The sequence below is a fragment of the Phyllostomus discolor genome, chromosome 2 (genome assembly GCF_004126475.2).
Source record: "Phyllostomus discolor isolate MPI-MPIP mPhyDis1 chromosome 2, mPhyDis1.pri.v3, whole genome shotgun sequence".
Classification (NCBI taxonomy): domain Eukaryota; kingdom Metazoa; phylum Chordata; class Mammalia; order Chiroptera; family Phyllostomidae; genus Phyllostomus; species Phyllostomus discolor.
The window spans coordinates 217,155,458-217,173,608 of NC_040904.2; the positions used below are offsets into that span (position 1 = coordinate 217,155,458).

General features: G+C 60.3%; 2 protein-coding genes across 4 annotated transcripts; both read right to left on the minus strand.

The window, feature by feature from the left end:
• Window positions 1–214: 214 nt before the first annotated feature.
• On the minus strand, window positions 215–8,185 carry CPT1B (carnitine palmitoyltransferase 1B). 3 transcript variants are annotated; one of them, XM_028532741.2, is made up of 19 exons: window positions 8,001–8,185; window positions 7,430–7,589; window positions 6,929–7,068; window positions 6,479–6,656; window positions 6,168–6,269; window positions 5,846–5,983; window positions 5,685–5,762; window positions 4,730–4,837; window positions 4,574–4,658; window positions 3,805–4,000; window positions 3,344–3,529; window positions 3,155–3,260; window positions 2,949–3,065; window positions 2,525–2,689; window positions 2,311–2,445; window positions 2,064–2,216; window positions 1,392–1,505; window positions 878–970; window positions 215–740 (listed from the first exon to the last, which is right to left on the minus strand). In XM_028532741.2, the coding sequence occupies exons 2-19, from the start codon at window positions 7,568–7,570 to the stop codon at window positions 657–659; spliced, it is 2,319 nt and encodes a 772-aa protein (XP_028388542.1). In that variant the 5' UTR covers window positions 7,571–7,589; window positions 8,001–8,185; the 3' UTR covers window positions 215–656. The 3 variants fall into 3 exon arrangements, with proteins under 3 accessions (XP_028388542.1, XP_035875705.1, XP_035875704.1); XM_036019812.1 differs by having other exon boundaries at window positions 6,168–6,266; window positions 6,476–6,656; XM_036019811.1 differs by lacking the exon at window positions 8,001–8,185 and adding an exon at window positions 7,745–7,985.
• Window positions 8,186–8,655: 470 nt separating this feature from the next.
• CHKB (choline kinase beta) lies at window positions 8,656–11,813 on the minus strand. The gene is made up of 11 exons (XM_028532743.2): window positions 11,365–11,813; window positions 11,159–11,267; window positions 10,816–10,929; window positions 10,527–10,660; window positions 10,210–10,305; window positions 10,009–10,067; window positions 9,844–9,925; window positions 9,640–9,748; window positions 9,413–9,516; window positions 9,101–9,182; window positions 8,656–8,938 (listed from the first exon to the last, which is right to left on the minus strand). Exons 1-11 carry the CDS (start codon window positions 11,586–11,588, stop codon window positions 8,864–8,866), a joined length of 1,188 nt encoding a protein of 395 aa, XP_028388544.1. The 5' UTR covers window positions 11,589–11,813; the 3' UTR covers window positions 8,656–8,863.
• Window positions 11,814–18,151: the final 6,338 nt, after the last annotated feature.

The window sequence follows — 18,151 nt, forward strand, 5'->3', positions numbered from 1 at the left end:
CCTATGAACCAAAGGGTCGAAGGTCCAATTCCCAGTCAGGACACATGCCTGGGTTGTGGGCCAGGTCCCCAGTAGGGGGGCGCACAAGAGGCAACCACACACTGATGTTTCTCTTTCTCCCTTCCCTTCTCTGAAAATAAATAAATAAATAAATAAATAAAATCTTTAAAAGACAAAAAAGCAGACAAACACAAGTGACCCTGGAGGACAGGTGAAGTTTCTGAAGGAAGAGTTTATTCCAAATGCGCATAGTGGGTGTGCAGAGTGACCTCAGCAGAGACACATTTTAAAGCAGGTCATGGCCTCTCCTCTCCCAGCCCCAGTTCCGTCATTGACACCTCTCTGGCCTGAGCTAGGGCAGGGGTGAGGGGTCTCCTAGTCTCCAAACAAAACACAGGAATCTAAGGGCTAAGAGAATTACACAGCCTTATGTTTATTAGTATCTAGCAAGAAAAAAGTCAAAATTCCCTCCCTGCTCCAACCCCACCTCCACCAGGCGGGCCTCAGGGAGCAGTGTTGGCCCGGAGAGCACATGCTGCCAGTGCTGTCCTTGGAACCTGGGCACCTGTGCACGGCCACCCTGGTGCCTGTGAGCTGAGCACAGGCGCATTCTTCCACACTCGGGGACAAAAGGGCAGCTGGCCTTTCTCCAGCCCTCAGCTGTCGGCCTTGAGAACTTGGAAAAGGTCAGCGATGTCCAGCAGAGCTTGACGGATGTGGTTCCCAAAGCGCTGGGCATTCTGTGGGAGCCAAAAGCTCAGGCCAACCTCCAGGCGAGCCCCTGTTCCTCTGTCCCCACAAACAAGGACCCTTCCCTAGCCAGACGGGGCCCAGCTGGTGCCCCCTCCTCGGGTCTGGGCTGGAGCAGGGGACTCACCGTCTCTGAGCTGGAGAACTTGCTGGAGATGTGGAAGAAGATGGTGTTCTCGCCTGCAATCATGTAGGAGACCCCATAGCCGTCGTCCGCTACCTGAGAGCAGCATGGAGCGGGAAGCAGAGGTAAACCAAACCTCGAAGATCCAAAGCCAGGGTGATGCTCCAAGAGAGTCTCAGGAAGGGCCCCACCCCCAGGGAACAGTGTGAAAACCACACAACTTTGTCCTCCTCCCCTCGTTCACCGGGGATCCTCCCAGGGGCATCTCTAAAACCCTGATGAATGAGCCCATGGGAGTGTCCTAGGGAGGAGTCGCACACTCTCCTCCAGAGGTGGCAGAGGGGACGCCAGCCCTGAGCAACGTCATGCTCAGCAGAGGTGCCGGCACAGGTGGGTCCCACGCAGGGCAGGTCCAAGGCTGTGCTCTAGCCTCTTTTCTGACCTCCTGCCCTGCCCTCTCCACGGAAACACACCCCGTTCCTGTCCAATGCACGCGTTCCCCTTCAAGGGCACTTACGGGGCCAAAGCCACCACCAGCAGCCAGGTGATTGGGGTACTTGTTTGGGTCAAACATGCGGATCTGGAATTGAGCAGTCTGGCTGGTAGAAAGGCGCCAGGGCTCTGACAGCACCTGCAAGAGGGACACTGCAGTGGTCAGACACCATGCGCTCAGTGCACACCTGCAGACAGGTGGTGCCTGAGCACCTGCAAGAGCCAGGTGTTATCCTGGCTGAGGATGTAGGAGGAAAGCAGTGCAGGGCCTTGCCGACCGCTGCCCCTGGTGCCCCCCATCTGTTCTCACCATCACGGCATCTGCACAACCTGTCAATCTTGTGTGGAGGCCAGCTGGCCTGCCGCCCCTCTGGCCTCCAGTCCTCTACCCGCTTTCTCCATCGGCTCCACCCCTCCCCTCCTCCCCTCCTGCCGTCCCCTCCAAGAGTGTGCTGCCAGCCGGATCCTCCCCCACCTCCCCACTTTTCTCAGGAGCCCTGCTGCCACCTGCCATGTCACACATTTGTCCATCTGCCCTGCTCACAGGAACACCAACTCTGCTCTGAGCACCCGAACAATGGGCCCAGGCGCCGTATGGACGGGGCACCTGCCCCGGCCCTCCAGTCAAACAGAAACAGGCCAAGACCCAAGAGACCAGGTCAAGGGGACAGAGAACACAGCCACATACAACACTGACCTCCGCCAGGAAAGGGGAGCTGACCCCCAGGTACTTGGAGACCACGTAAAGGCAGAAGAGGTGCCTGTCGATGCCAGCGCCCGTCATGGCCAAGCGGTACATGCTCTGGTGCTTCTCAGAGGCTTTCCGGAAGAGTTTCTGAAGGTCTGCTCTCTGGAGGGCAGGAGGGGAGCAGTGAGGAGCAGCCCCAACCCCCAAGGGTGCAGGAGTGGAGGGCCGCCTCATCGTGTGGCCACAGGGAGCTCACCGTGTGGGACCCCTGCACCATGGCCCGGACGAAGGCCGTGGACTCGTTGGTGCAGGAACGTACAGTCTCGGTCCGTCCCTCCCGGAAGAGTCTCGTCATCGAGGCTTCATAGGTCAAGCAGAACTTGCCCCTGTCCTGGGGAGCACAGAGGTGTGAACTTGGCAGGTGGGCAGCAGGGTCGCCCTGCACCCGCAGCACCCTGCAGGGCTCCTACCCGGAAGTGCGCCAGCTGCAGAGCAATCTGCACAAAGGCGTCGGGGCTGGTCCGGCACTTCTTGATGAGGCCTTTGCCAAAAGGCATGAACTGGAAGCAGTACAGCTCCACGTCGTCTGCCAGCGCCTTGGCCACCTGGTAGGAGCTCTCGATGGCCGCCTGGCACTGTGGAGACACGGGAAGGGCCTGGGGGCTGGGCCGGGCTGTCTCAGGGCCCTGACAACTCCAGTGGGGGAGGCACTGACGCCTGCCCCAGGGACAGAGGCCCCCCTCACAGTGTCTCTACCCACCACCTTGCCCACAGGTCCCCTCACCCTGGGGCCACACCCCTGTGGGCGGGGCTGGCGGGAGGAGGGGAGGCAGCAGGGCATCCAGGTACCTGTCACTATCCCAGACTATCCCTGCCCCTTCCCGACCTGCGTACCCGCTCAGGAATGTCCCACTGCAGCCGCTGAGGAGGTGGCAGCATGGGGTTCGGCTCGCCCAGGCAATGCCCCGTCTCCGTGTAGCCCAGGTGAAAGACATCCGTGCCCAGGACAAACTGCAGGGAGAAGGCCAGGCTGAGGGGCCGTCCTCGTCCCCTGCTCTGTCCCCCACAGCCTGCCCACACGACTCCTCTGGCCCTGTTACCTCCCAGAGGTGCCCTATGATAGGGGCGTCGGCCCACGAGTGCTCTGTGTTGAGGCCCAGATGGCCGTTCTTGAAGGAGATGAGCGTGAAGGACTTGTCAAACCACCTGCCGGGGCGAGAGACAGCAATGACGGCAGGCAGGGAGGAGCCAGGCAGGGCAGCCCGGGCCCCTGCAGGGCAGCGCAGTACCTGTTGTAGCAGTTGCCGTGCAGCAGGGCCTTGCCATAGAGGCTGAGGCTGGCCTCATTCCCGGGGTCGTAGCCGTGAGACTCCTCGTCCAGGGCCACGAAGAAAGCCGCGCGCTCGATGGCATCGAGAGCAGCCCTGTTCTTGCCGGAGCTGAAGAAGGTCTGGCGTGCCTGTGCCCACTCCACTCTGGGGCGTGAGGGCGGGGTGAGTGCAGGCCACCTGGGGCACTCCCCTGGGCCTTGCAGGGCCCCCCCCTGGGCCTTGCAGGGCCCACAGCTGGGGCAGGTGGAGTCCCTGCCCTTTGCACACCTCAGTCAGAGGTGACGGCAGCCCCTCCACTGCCACGGCCACCAGCGCCCTCCCTGCCACGGGGCCCAGTCAGAACGGAGGACACTGTGTCGGGGGCGCCCCTCCCCGAGGGGCCCGAACCTCAGCCAGGACGGCCCCGCCTGCGAGGGTACCTTCCGCCTGCAGTGAGGGCCGCCAGCTTCTCCTCCCCGGGCTGGGCTGGAGACGGGTCGTCCAGGATCCTCTGGAACTGCAGCTCCAGCTCCCGGGGCCGCAGCAGGCGGGAGCCGTCGTAGAGCCACACCTTGAAGAAGCGGCCCCTGTGGTAGACGGCCACGTGCCTGCTCTCCGCGAGGTGCTGCAGCACGTCTGCGATGGAGGCCAGCATGCGGGCTGAGGCAGGGGGGCGGAGGGCGGGGGCACCTCCCTTCCTGACGCCCCCTGGCCTGGGCACCCCGGCCACAGGATCACTGGGTGGCTCCCGTGGCCCCTGCTCAGCCAGGCCTCCGCCTGGGCGTCCTTCCCGGGGCGGAGTCGCCCGCAGGGAGCTTCCGTACCTCTCGGTTATGCCAACGAGTCCCAGGAGGCATTTCATAGAGGAGGGACCCAGAGCTCGAGGAACGGACACAGACTGCCTGTGTCAGAAACGCAGGCTGCTGCCCTGTCCCCGCCCGCGCCCTGGCGAGCCCGCCCTCCTCTGGGAGGGGCAGCCACACTCCCTCCTGTGGGTGCTCCTTGCTCGGGGGGCACCAGCGCCGTGCCCGCTGGCAGCAGGGGTCTGGTGTGGGTCAGAAGCTGGCTGTCAATCAGACTGCTCTGCACCCCAGGACAGCACAGACACTAAGTGATGAGCAGGCAGTAGGCACCTGGCCACAGTGGGCCCACAGCGGGGAGCAAGGGGGCTCTGTCCCATCAGCCCCATCCCGGGCGCCGTGGCTGTACCTGTCTCCTTGCCCGGGATCCGAGTGGTGTTAAACATCCTCTCCATCTGGTAGGAGCACATGGGCACGATGCCCAGTGCCATCACCTGGGAGGGAGGCACGGCAGGGCTAAGATGGGGCCTCCGCCCCCTTCAGCCCCCGCCCCGGCACCACTCACAGGCTTGATGTCCTCCCGGTCCAGTTTACGGCGGTAGGTGATCATGGCGTGGACGACGTTTCCCAGGCGGGCGGCCTGCACGTCCGCGTTCCTGACGAGCACGAAGTCCTGCGAGACAGAGCCGAGGCCCAGGGCAGCCGTGACGGGTGCAGGCCATCCCCTGGGCTCCGGGCTCACGGCCTGGGGGTCTGGTCCCTCGCCCCCTGCCCATCCCGCACTGTCAGGGGGCCCGCCAGAGATGAAACGCCCAGCTGACCACGTCCCTCCTGGGCCCCAGCTCTGGTTTCAGCTGCTTTCCCATAACCTGTCTGGTCACGTTTTGTTAATTTTGCTTTGAGAAAGGGGTCCCCGCCGCTAGAAAAACTACTTGAAGTCTCGGGTGCAGATGAGCTGTGCGCGTCTCTGGGAGGACAGGCCTGGGGGGGAGGGCGCCCAGCCTGCCAGTCAGGGTGCTCTCCAGACAGCGGAAGAGTGCCGTGCGGCCCATGGCCGGGGTGGGGGAGTGCCAGGCACACAGCGAGGGAGACAGTGGGGTCCCGGGTGCTAAGAGAAGGAGCTCTGGATCCGCAGGGTGACCAAAGGAAGGCCCGTCTAAGGAGATTCCCTGGTGATGGCTTCAGGGAAGCTAAGGGCCTGCGGCTGGGAGGATCTGAGGGAACCGAGGGAGGAGGCGGTGGCAAAGGGAGCCCCAGGGCCCCTGAGAGTGACCGTGTCAGGCTGCGGGGCTGCTGGATTCTGGACCCTCAGTATCCCCATCGCCCCTGTGCTGTTTCCTGACCATGTTCTCCCAGAACCCCCCCCCGCCAGCCCCTTCCCTTGGGCCTCACTCCAGAGCACCCCCTCACCTGTGGAAACCACCACCAGGGCTCTGGGCTGTCCCCCAGGCCCTCTGCCCAAAGACCCACAGCCGAGGACAGAGCTGACCACACAGTGCCACCTTTGCTCCACCCCTTACCATGACGTAATAGTTGCTGTTCACCATGATGGGCGTCCTGCCTCGAAGGTAGATGTACTCTTCCCACCAGTCACTCACCTGTGGGAGGGCGGGAGCTGAGGGCTGCGGCGGCCAGGCGCACACGGGAGTGAAGGGGGGAGGGGAGGTCTGCGGGGACTCACATAGTTGGTTGCCCACCACGACTTCAGTACCAGGTACTTCTGCAGCCTGGGGGCAGTCTTGTCCTGGAATTCCTGGGCCAGCGTCTCCATGCGGTGATACTGCTTGTCGTCCAGCAAGGGCCGCACGGACTCCAGGTACTATCGAGCCAGGTTCCCGTCAGCGTGGGGGCCGGACAGCAATGGCTGTCCCTGCCCCACCCCTGTGCTGCCCCCAGCCCCACCGCCCTCAAATCCATTCTTTGAAGGGGAGGGTCCCTCACGTGTGGGCAAGTCCTGACTCGAGACTACTCTGTCCGCCAGGATGCCTGACCCAGGCCCTCACCCGCTGAATTGTGGCCGGCACGCTGGGCACGGGGAGCTTGGGCAGGGACGTCTGGAAGCTGTACAGCATGGGCCGCCCACTGGACAGAAGGCGGACACATATCTGGGGGTGCAGAGCAGAGGGTGTCAGGCCGGGAAGCAGGGAAGAGAACGGAAACAAGCCAGGGAACACTGAGGAGCTGGGCCCCGAGTTCTCAGGACCAGGACACGCCCATGTGCCAGGCACCAGGGCCCCTGCCTGCCCCTCAAGCCCAGGGCCTTCGGTGAGGTCCTGGGGTCTCAAACCGGACCCCTCCCCCAGCTCCTGCTCACAGCCCAGGCTCTGGTGAAGCGGCTGGTCTTGCCGTGCATCTCGAACATCCAGCCGTGGTAGGAGAGCAGCAGCTTCAGGGTTTGGCGGAAGAAGAAGATGCCCGTCATCCAGACCCCCGTGGAGAAGACAGCCATGCTGACCAGCGCCCGCGTCTGGGGGGTGTGGTAGGGGCCGTATCTGTCAGAGAAGGGGAGAGGGCTGCAGGTGTCCACTGGAGCATCCTCGGGGGGATCCTGGCCCTGCACTCTCCAGGGTGCTGAGCCACCTCAGAGGAGGTGCTGAAGGAGAAGAGCCCTCCCGGGCACCTTCACAACGAGGTGCACCACACACGTGTGTGGGTGCATGGGGCCGGGGTCGGGGGCTGCCCCATGACCTCTGATGGCTATTGTCCCAGCTGAGGAACCCGGGCCTTGGAGGCCACCCAACCTCCTTTGCAGCCCGTTCCTCACCCCTGAGGCAGGTGTCTCTGGATGTAACAGACCAGCCCCTTGGAAATGTCCAAGTTACAGTAGGAAGAACCCACTGTTGTCAGGACGACGACCAGCCAGCTGGTAGGGCTGCCAGGGTACACGCCCCTGAGGATGCCATTCTGTGGGGCAGAAACAGGGCGAGGGAGCACGCGTCAGGTCCTGGCTTTTGCCTGGAAGGCTTTCTCCTTTGTTCCCCTGCGGTGTCCTTACTCCTCGTCTTCCCTCCTCCTCAGCCCCACACCTGCGGCCCCCCACGGCTCAGTCCCCACGGCCACTCCTTCACACTGTCTCTTCCCCGGCGCCAGCCCTCTGGTCTCTGCACCACTAGAGCCTGTCCCCCAGCAGCACTGCCAGCCACCGTGGAGACGGAGCGCCTGCACAGTGGAGCAGCAGCTCACGACACCTGGCCTCTGCCTCCGGAAGGCTCTATTCTGCTGCACCTGCCGGCAGGAAGAGGCCAGGACAGCCAGTAGCGCCCACCTTGATTCGAATCAGGCGTTTCTTCCAGGAGTTGATCCCAGACACGTAGATGTGTTTCAGGGCCTCCCTACTGAGCCGAAAGTCAACCCCATCTGGGGTCACAGTAAACTGGAAGGCCACAGCCTGGTGCGCTTCCGCCATCCTGGTGGTTGGCCGGCACCTGGGAGAGGGCGGAAGGGTATTCTGGCGGGCTCAGGCCTACCCCACCCCCATCGAGGCCCTATCTGCGGCCCGCCCCCGCCCTGTTAGCAGCAGCCCCGCCAGCGCCCCAGGCCCGCCGCCACCCAGACCCCAGCCCAGCCGACGGCCGCGAACCCTTGCGCCCGCGTTCAGGGCAGGACCCGCCACAGCGGTGCAGGGCTCAGGTTGGGGGTGGGTTCAAGGCCTTGAAAACTTCAGGATCCCGGAGGGCAATGAAGGGCGGCGTCGGGAGGTGCCCCAGGAAGCCTTGTTGTCCGGAGCGAGGCGCGTTCGGGTACCCCCAGCCCCGACCGTGTGGGGCCTCGTGCGCCCTCGCCCACGCACAGTGCTGAGTCCGGCGGGGCCCTGTGTTGTTCCCCACCCCACTCACAGCACAGCTCGGGCTCACTCCTGTCTGCGTGTGGGGCCAGTCACTCTGGCCCGTGTCCCCACGTCCTTCAGGCTGGCCACCCCCGCCCCGCCTTCACCAGGAACCTGACACCAACTCCCAAATTTGGGCTGAGAAAACAGAAGCGGGGGCCACCAGACTCCCCTCCCCTCCCCTCCCTAGCGGAACTCAGGATCGGGCGGGGCGGAGGGCCAGGCTTCCTCAAGGGGAAGACTGCTCCAAGCTCTGGGAACCTGGGGTGGGGGTGGGGTAAAGGGTCTCACGTGAGGATGGTAGCATTAGAGCTAAAAATAGTCGAATGTAGGGAAAAGGTCATCTGTGTCAGCTGTGCGGCTAGTCCCCTGATCTCCAGAGCGCAGGGTTGGCCAGCCCCACCCAGGGCATTCTTTGCACCCTCAATTGCTCCCCAGTCCCCTGCGCAGTTCCTTGAGCATTTGTCACTTCCAAGCTGGATCCAGGAAGGGCAGAGGGGAGGGGCCCCCCATTGGCAGGAAGGACCCTTAACTTTCAGGCCCACAGCACTGAAAGCCATGCTTTTCAGGAGGGGAAACTGAGGCTCAGAGCAGTGGTTACTCTGTCAATCTGAATGAGTCTTTGGCTGGTACTTTCTGCTGGACTGAGCAGGGCTAGGATAGGGTGTGAAGGAAGCTTGTTTATTGTTTCAAGGTGCACAGTCCAGGGGTTCCCGCCCGCAGGGACCTGCTCAAGTTGGGGGAGAGGTCAGCCACCTCAACCCGTCCCCCAGGGGGCTCAGTCCAGTCTGTAGGGCCTCCTGCTCTTGGCCCCTCCCTCCAAGGTCCTGCCCTGGAGGCTCTGGGAACGTCCAAGGAGCTGGGGGTGGAGAGTCAGGATGGGGGGTGGAGGCTGGTCAGCTGCCCCTTCTGCTGGAAGTACAACTGGAACCGAGACTGGGCGTACTCCTGGGGAGGAGACCACCCCACACACTGGTGAGCAGGGCCGGGACGAGGACCCGCAGCCCCCCAGTGTGCCCACAGCATCCCAGGACTGCCCAGAGCTCCTGGAGGCCCAGGGGCCCCTGCTGCTCCCCCGGCGCCACCCACCTCACCACCTGGGTTACTCACCAGGTAACCGAATTCTATGGTGGACATGGATGCCTGCAGGGTGGACCAGAGACCCCAAAAGAAATGGGATGCCAGAGCGTACCTGAGGGTGGGGAGAGCGGGGGGATGGGGCCACGTTTGGCCTTGCCTGCATCCCAGAACTCCAACTTCTCCCGCACCACCCTAACCCACACCCTGCACCCACTCCTCTGCCAGCCTCGACCGGACCCCTGTGCTTCCCATCCCCACTCAGCACTGGCATGCTGCCCACTCCTCTTCCCCCGCCCCCGCCCCCTGCCGCCCGGCTCTATTCTGCCACCCAGTGAACCTCACCGATTAGCCTCCACCAGCAAATCTTCTTCCAGTTTCTTCAGCTCCTCTTGGGAGACAGTCTCACCTTTCTTTACCTCTGCCAGATAGTGGCGAATGAAATGGAGCTGGGACCAACAGACCCGAGTCAGGAAATGGGGAGAGTGGAGCACTTCCCAGTGAGCACCCTCTCTCACTGTTCGGTCCTGGCTCTGCCTTCCTCCCTGCTCACACGCCTCCGGCCCCCATACCTGCTGTTCCTGGGTGGGGTAGTCTGCGGGTTGTGCTTTGTAGAAAGGCCACTCCTCGTGCGTGTAATCATAAACCCACTCACAAAAATGGTTCCCGATGTCAAAGCCCCTGGGGGAATAAGGCGGACACTCAGTCCCCAAGTCCCCTGGGCGGCAGAGATGGAGGCCTGGTCTGCGTCCCAGGGCGGGGGCCACGGGCCTCACCTGTAGTTGTAGCTGCTGTACTCAAAGTCGACTAGCATGATGCTGTCAGCGTTTTCTGGCTCTGAGAGCAGCAAGATGTTCCCTGTGGGGATGCGGTGCGTTCTGGTCACCCAGGGCCCCCCGGTCCCTTCACCTTAGGTTGGAGGCTCACATGACTTCTCCTACCTTCCTGGATGTCGTTGTGGCAGAAGACCACTGGCGACGGGGTAGAGTCCAGCAACTTCCTGCAGGGGACAGGCCACGCGCCTGAGCAGGAGTGACTACAGGAGGGCCAGAGCCACCCTCGTGGGCCCTCAGCAAGCCCTGGGGAGGGTGCTGTGGGCTCCCAGCTGCACCCTCTGCCCATACTGTCCTGCCTGTCCTCACCTGAGGGTGCCCATCTCCTCCTTGAGGCTGTACATCTCCAGCAGATTCACCTGGGGGCGGCCGGTGCGGGGCAGATCCAGGATCTGCTTTAGGTACCTGAGGTCCAAAGAAGAGGATGCCCATGCTCTGTGCCCCACTCTCCCTCTCCACCCCTGGGCCGGGCTGTCCCTGCAGTTCCCCCGTCACTGCTCCGCCTGTCTGGCGGACGTTTGCAAACCTGTTCTGTGAAAGATGGTGCTAGACCCTGGGACGCCTCAGCCACTCGACCCACTGCCGCAGCCCGGGGGGTACAGAGCCCTGCAGAGGCCCCAACTCGCCTCTCCATGGTCCCAAACAGCCAGCGGGGCTCCTTGGTGAAGGGCATCTCCATGCCGTGGAACCGGGCCATCTTCGTGGCAATGGCTGCCGACAACACCGGCTCTCGAAGGTCTCCCGTTTTCAGTGGCCGGCTCTGCACCCAGGAACCTCTCAGAGTGGTGAGTGGGCTGGGGCAGGCGCGGGGAGGGATGGGGTCGTGGGGCGAGGTCAGGGTCTCGGGTCAGGGAGCGAGGGCTGACCCTGGGGATGGGATGGTGGGGAGGGGCTGGGGAAGGAGGTGCCTCCTACTGGGATGTACTGTTCCAGGCGGCCCTCTGGAAAGACTCCGTAGAGCTGGGGCCCCAGGGACCGCTCCGCAAGGATGGCGAACATCACACTTTCCAGGACCAAGGAGTCCACGCCCTGAGGGATGACAAGGGGCAGTAGTCGCGCACAAAGCAGCGAGGATGCGCAGAGGGTCTGCTTCCTGCTCCCGGCAGCGCTGGGGCTCCTTCTGCCTCGGGGACGCTCCACAACGGAGGCTGCAGCACGAAACGGGCACGCCCCGCAGCCCCTGAGCCTCGGCGCCTCTTCCTCGGCGGGGCTGGACCACCTGCCAGGCTTCGGCGGGAAGCCCTCACTGCGTCCTCACCTGCAGGATGGCCCCATACAGCCGCAGCAGCACCTCCCGGGGCTCCTCGCCAACGCTGGGCAGATGGTCCGGCAGCGCGCAGCGGAAGAGCAGGTTGCTGAGGCCCCCGCTGCGGAGCACACCGGGGTCTCAGTCTGCCGCGGTTCCCCACCCCGGACCGCCCTTCCCGTCCCGCACGTCGGAGGGGAGGACCCCTGACTTCCCACCTCACGGGGTCAACCCTCAGCTCCTCCGGCCGGACTCGGCGCCAGGCACCGCCTAGGTACTCGCGGCACCACTGGTAGGCTCGGCGCTCGGCCTCGCGGGACTGCGACGAGCCGCGCCGCCGGCTCGGGATCGCGTCCGGGCACTTAGACTGCCGCAGGCTGTCCTGGGCCAGGCGGCCGCCGACAGTCCCACCCCTGACCACATCAGTGCCTTCCGCCGCCATGCCTCGGGCTCGCCGGGGCCCAACGCCCAGCGCGCTCAGCCCGCTTCGGGCTCGCACGGCTGCGCTCGGCTGTACTTCCGGCCCGCCTGCGCTACTCCGGTCGGACTCGGGTCTCTCCGGCTGTGTCCGTCTCTTCGCTGCGCCACTCGGCCCCGTCCGTGACCCTGGTCCGGAGCGCTTCCGAGAGTCGAATTCTGCGCGTCTCCGCTTTGCCCCGCCCCCGCTCCCTCGCCCTGTGGGCGGGGTCGCTGGAAAGACCGGAAGTGGCGTGCGCCAATCAGAAGCCTCGTGAGCGTCAGGGCGGGTCAGGCAGGCCAGTCACGTGGGGGAAGGTGTGCGTCTCGGGAGCGCGCAGTCCCGTGTGCCCGGGGTGCGGCGGCTGGTTTGCTCTAGGGGTAGGTTTGGCGGGGAAGTCAGGCGGTCTCCGGGTGCGGAGCGGACGGGGCCCTGCGGGCGGTGGCGGCGGTGGCGGCCCCTCGCGGGGGCAATCGGCAGGAAGAGAGCCCTCGTGTGAGTGCGGCCCGTCCCGAACGTGGGTCACACTTGGGGGAGGCGGAGAGTGCGTGGTGCCTGCAAGGTGCTGTATAAACACTGGATGTGAATGAAACATTGGGACCCTTGGGACAACTCCAATGGAGTCACGTGTCTTAAATTCCCAATCACCGCTGGGCCCCAGGTCGGAGGAAGCGCACCTCCGAGAGGAGGTTCTTGTACTGCTTGAAACTACCCCTCTTGTCTCCAGATCTAGAATCAGGTACAAAACCAGAACCAGCTACAAAATCAAACCCAGGAGGGAAAGGCTCGCACCTGGAGCAGACACCTAGGTCTGCGTCACGTCCCCTTGCCCCCTTGGCCTCCCGTGCTGTCCCCGGCTTCAGAGGCAGCCCCAGGGAGCAGTGACAGGCCTATTGGACCCCTGGGGTTTTGGGGCGAGGGGGGGTGGTTTGATTTGAATAACCAGAAAGAAATCAAGAGCTGGTGATCAGAAGGCGAAGGTCAGTTGCTACCGTGGAAAACCAGGATAGACCTTGCCCTGTTTGAATCTGAGCCAGGCCTGAGGCCTGGAGTTCACTGGGTGAAAGAGAGCCCTGCGATGTCACCATAAGTATATTAAAAAATACTCCTCCTCAGTTCTTCCCCAGAAGGACCTAGAACCACTTAAAGTAACTACTTAAAGTGATCTGCTTTGGAAAAAGGACTATCCAGACCTTTCAGGGGCTGTTAGGTACAGGATCTGAGCTGACCTTGGAGGGGGTACCTGGAGCATCAGGAGCCACTGGTTCTGGGACAAGATGAGAAGTGGAATCCTGGTGCAAGCCCTGCGGGTGCTTCTCCGGCCCCCGTGCACACTTGGGTGGGCGACTGTACCTGCGAGGGCACAGCTGCACAGGGATCCCTGGCCTGTTCGGAAGAACCGTGCTAACAATAGCACAGGGGCAGCCCTCGGATCCCCCCACCGCACTCACCCTCTCCAGGACCGTGGATCAGAAGTGATGCTGCTTCCCAGGTGGGATTGCAGAGGTGGTGTCTCTGTGATAAAGTGGTGGTCCCCAGTACACTGCCTTCCATTCACCTGGACGATCCCTGCAAAAATCCAGAGCCATTCAAGTGAATGGAACAAGATCAGTGCCAGCTGTAGAGACGTGGATGAAGAAACAGTGGTTCATACAATGGAATATAATGCAACCTTTAAAAAGAACAAGGTAGACCTACAAACCCAGAAAGAATAGCCAGGGTATATTACTATCTTGAGAGAATGAGTTGTGGATTAATATGTATATGGGAAAATCTTGTTTTTTATTAGAAAAAAATGCCTGTGTGTGTCTGTGTAAATATATAGGTATAAAGAAGAATGTAGTGGAAAAACCAGAGTACAATTCCTTTCCATTTTTATTGTCTTAGAAATAACTATTTCCCACTTTTCAATCTCACTTAGAAAAAAACAATTCAGAGCACATGGCTAATTGGATATAATGCTTATTAGGTCATATATTCCTTATACTTTTCATGTAACCTTTTAGCCTGTCACTCCTTAGATAGTGTTTGGAATCACTGAGAGTATTTGGGAGTCTGGAACTCATACATTCATTGAGAAAGGGAGGGACAATGAATGTTCCAGGGACAGCTGGACAGATCACGACTTTGGGGAAAATTAAGGCAGAGGTAGAGGGGTTAATATGTCACAATTCAAAGATGTATTCATTCATTCATTTAGTTCAGTGATTTTCAAGTGGTGTGCCACAAGAATTTTTAAAACATGCAATACCTGACTATTTAGTCAGGGGCCCTGACCTCTTTTCCCTTAGATTGTCAAATAAAAAAATGACAACAGCCAACATAACAATAGCTATCTGGTGTGAGTGAACCAAAATTAAACCTACTTTTTGGTCATATCAGCAAAAAATATATATTTTTGGTTTTCTACAAAATTTTAGTGATTACTTTGTGTGTGCCATGAGATGAAAAAGGTTGAAAATCATGGATTTCATCAGCAATGTTTAATTTAGTATCTGTTGTACTTATTAGTGTGGTAGAAATTCTTCTCAATCTCAGGAGTAAAGAGTGCGTTTCCAAAAGCAGTTCATGTTTATGTGGGAAGGGTAGACAAACACATTCATTGTCTTGCTTGTGGCTGTTTTAACTCTCCTGCTCTCTGTCACAGTACAGAGACTTTGATCATCCAGACATCACATCACGTGATGACATGCTAACTGGACATGGTGCAGAAGGAAGTAACCAGTGCACTGTCCCTGGTAAGACAATGCTCATCAATGCATGTCAGATAAGCCCTCAGAAGTTCCGGAGTCTGCCCTGGCTGGTGTGGCTCAGTGGATTGAGTGCCAGCCTGCGAACCGAAAGGTTGCTGGTTCGATTCCCAGTCAGGGCACATGCCTGGCTGGCAGTTGGGAGCCTGTGGTAGGCAACTGATCACACATCAATGTTTCTCTCCCTTTCTCCCTCCCTTGCCCTCTCTCTAAAAATAAATCAATAAAGTTCTATTCCCAGTCAGGGCACATGCCTGGGTTGCAGGCCATGGCCCCCAGCAACTGTACATTGATGTTTCTTTCTCTCCCCCCCCCCCCCTCTCTCTTTCTCCATCCCTTCCCCCTCTAAAAATAAGTAAATAAAATCTTTTTTAAAAGGTGAATTTAAAAAATAAATAAAAATAAATCAATAAAATCTTGAGAAGAAGGAGGAGTTCTGTAGTCTGTCAGCAGTAAAGTCTTCAGGGGTGCAGTGCTGTGGGGCAAACCAGGTCGTCACCTCTAAGATAAGAGCAAGTTACTACACCTTGCATCCCTGTCATGGAGAAGGGGGGCATGGCTCTTGATGGACCTCTGGATTTTGGAATCAACATGCACCACACTTGGGGTGGGAATACTGTTGTGACCCATTTATTGGATGACTTGGAAGACTGCCAGTTTTGAATGGGACCCAGAGCAAAGGGGTGTGTTGAAGGTGGAGATTGGAGGATGGGCCCCCCCCCCCCACTTGGCAGAACCAGTGGGTTACAGTCGGGCTCATTTGTGCTAGATGGGGGCCTGAGTGGCTGCTCTGGCAGGACGCACCAGGAGGTCTGTGATGCACGGCCCTAGGGGTCAGAAGCACGGCCACGCCTGGTGCAGTGCAGGGCTACTCACCAACAAAAAGCAGTTTCTGGCAGACGGCTGGGCCCGGGCAGAGACTGAGTGCTGGACTATGGGGCATCCAGCGACCATGTGATCGAACCTGCCTGTTCTGAGCTGGATACTGACCCACCATCAAGCCAATCAATAGGTTAGACAGGCTCCGTAGCAGTTCTCTGCACGGTGGGAAACAGTTGGACCCAAGCTTGTCCAGAGGGCCATTTACAGGAAGGAATCCTAAGGTCTAGTTCACGGATGGGTTAACATGGTGAGTTGATATGAGTTGAAAGTGAACTGCTGCTGCGCTGAAGTCCCCTTCAGGCCGGGGTGGCTCTAAAAAACAGTAATGAGGGACGTCCTCCAGGCAGCACACCCGGGTAGCCACCTCGTAGGGTGGGAGTGTAGACAGAGTAGGGGTGGGCTAAGGGAGGAATGCACATGGCAGGTGTGTCATGATGGATGTCTTGCTGCTGTCAGGGAACTGGGCAGAGCAAGAGGCGATACTGGAGATGAGGAGGGCTGGGAGGAAGGACCTGTGGGGGTGCTCACGAGTGCCTGTGTCTGTGATATTGAGGGCACTGCAGAGGGTCACTCAACAACGAAGCAGATAGACATCAGGCAGCTCCTGTCCTTGGCACCCCTGTGCTTGTGCAGTGGGCCTGAGAACGGAGTTGCGAGGTGGACAGGTGCCGGGTATGTCCACCAAAACAGGCTCTCTTATCAAGGCTGATGGAATGACCCCTGCTGCTGAATGTCTGGCCTGTTAGCAGCCAAGCTCAGCGTTGAGCTCCTGATGTGGTACCATCCCTAGACAACCCGGTGACCAGAAGTCCACAGCAGATCCTTCCCACCCAGGGATGGACACCTCTGGGTGTGGGTTTGCCTCCCCTCTCCGCAGTGTCTCAGAGGAGCATCACTCTGCAGGACCTCTGACAATGCACGCTATGCCAACATGGGACCGTGTACGACATTACCTCACTTTAAGGTGAAAGGGATGCATGTGTGGGTTGCCACTGGATACAGTGCTTCTTTAATTTCCTGTGTTGTCTACAGACAACCAGTCTGATAGGAAGATGGAATGACCTCTTAAACACTTAGCTAATGTCCCAGTTCTTGCCACTGGCGTCTGGCCACTGGTGCAGGGGCCAGGGGGCCCTGGAGTGACCAGAACCATACATAAGCCTGTGCCTGGGGCTGCACACATGCTGTCTCAGGTGGTCCTTGTGGGGGTCAGTGTCCAGAGGAAGAAACAGCTCTATGGGATTAAGTAACTTGTTCATGTTGAGAAACTCAATGGCCAGGTAAAGATGGGTACCACAGTTTCTCAGGCCGTGAGGCTGGTGACTGTCTCTGTGCTTCGGGGACACACGGGAGACTTCACAGATACAATGGGAGGTGGAGCCCCCACTTCAGGGCCTTTGCCTTCCTGGGGCTGAACTGTCTGATAAAAGGAGGGGAGGGGAGAGGAGGGTGAGTCTGAGATGGGGTTTAGGGGTGGAAGGCTTCAAGGCTGGTGCAGCTCCAGGTGGAGGTGAATCCTGAGGCCTGTAGGGGAGAGGTCACAGGAGTCTAAAGAGCCAAAGGCTGTCCACTGATCCGCAGTTAAGGGCCTGGCTGGCTGGGGTGTTGGAGGGGTCATTTATGTGAATGTTCAAGTCACCAGCTTGATGGCGAGACTCAGGGTCACAAGAGAATCTGGGAAGTTGGGGTCACATTCTGAGTTCTGGGAAGAGATCTAGAGTTCTGTGGGGATAGTCAGGGGGTGGTTAACATGTTGGACTCCTCAGAAAGTGGGAGTGTCCTCAGTGGCCCTAAAACTGGAAAGCCAGCATGACGACAAGGACTTCATGCCCCAGACCTGCCAGAGCCCGTAAACTTGGCCATTCATTCAGACATGCGCTAGCACGTGCTCTGTGCCAGGCCCTGCAGCTGGCCGTGGAGGTCCAAGGTAGGTAGGTAGGGCCTCTACCTTCACGCAGCTCTCAGTCATCGGGGTGGGGGTGGGGGGGGACACACCGCTAGATGCCATTCTTAGAAAAACACTGCAGTCAGGTGAAATGCAGACTGTGTTGGGGGCACAGCCTGGTGTGATCTGCCCTGGCCGTTCCCTCTGGGCTGGCATGGCGGCCACCGGAGGGTGGGCGGTGTTGCCCTTCCCAGCAGGCGAGGGCTCCTTCTGCCCTGGCCTCCGGGCAGTCACCTCTCTAGTTCTTCACCCTTCCCTCAGAAATACCTTTCCACAGGAATGATTTGGACAAAGAAATGTCAGGGCTCAAGAACTCCACTGAGGGGGAGAAAGGGAATGTTCACAGTTCCACTCTTGTGGGATCCCCCACTTCCTGCCTTAGCGAAATCTCCGGAAAGCCTGCCCACCCTGTTGTTATCACCCGTCCCCCTGACCCTGGTCGGCCTTACCCCTCCCTCACGCCGGCCGGCCCGCCTGAGCCCAGCTCCTGAGCTGGACTGCAGACATCGCTGGCCTCACACGGTTCGTGTCCTGAATGGCGCCGGTCACAGCTGCGGCTGGAGGACATTTTCCGTTGGAACAGACACAGCCTCCCAGCTGCGGCTTCACCCAATGCCCACCAGGACCTCTGCCCAGCCTGCGTGGTCCGCACTATGTCCCAACAGTCCAGTTTTAGCCCCAGGCACCATCCTGACTGTGGTCCACTCCGGGTCCCCCAGAGGTCAGCATCCTCAGCAGAGGTCCCTGTTCTTCCCCGGTCAGCACCCAAGGGCGGACAGCTCCCGCGGCCCCGGTCAGCACCCAGAGGCGGACAGCTCCTGAGCCCCAGGCGAGGCAAGCCCAGAGCGGCCACAGCGCCTGGCGCCAGGCCCGGGACCCCAGCTCCTCCGTCCTGGCTCCTTGAGACGTCGGTGCAGGTGCTGGGGCCGCCGTCCCCCACGAGCCCCTGCCCCCGAACCCCAGTTCCCAGC

What these genes read in the sequence shown, in the direction of transcription:
- CPT1B (XM_028532741.2), bottom strand. Translation starts at nt 7,570, where the DNA reads ATGGCGGAAGCGCACCAGGCTGTGGCCTTCCAGTTTACTGTGACCCCA. An exon ending in GATCCCGGGCAAGGAGACAG is followed by an intron (nt 4,001 to 4,573) that starts GTACAGCCACGG and finishes CCTCCATCGCAG; the next exon opens with ACGTGCTGCAGCACCTCGCG. An exon ending in AGTTCTCCAGCTCAGAGACG is followed by an intron (nt 741 to 877) that starts GTGAGTCCCCTG and finishes TGGCTCCCACAG; the next exon opens with AATGCCCAGCGCTTTGGGAA.
- CHKB (XM_028532743.2), bottom strand. Translation starts at nt 11,588, where the DNA reads ATGGCGGCGGAAGGCACTGATGTGGTCAGGGGTGGGACTGTCGGCGGC. An exon ending in CTGTTTGGGACCATGGAGAG is followed by an intron (nt 10,306 to 10,526) that starts GCGAGTTGGGGC and finishes TTTGGACCTCAG; the next exon opens with GTACCTAAAGCAGATCCTGG. An exon ending in TACAGCAGCTACAACTACAG is followed by an intron (nt 9,749 to 9,843) that starts GTGAGGCCCGTG and finishes TTATTCCCCCAG; the next exon opens with GGGCTTTGACATCGGGAACC.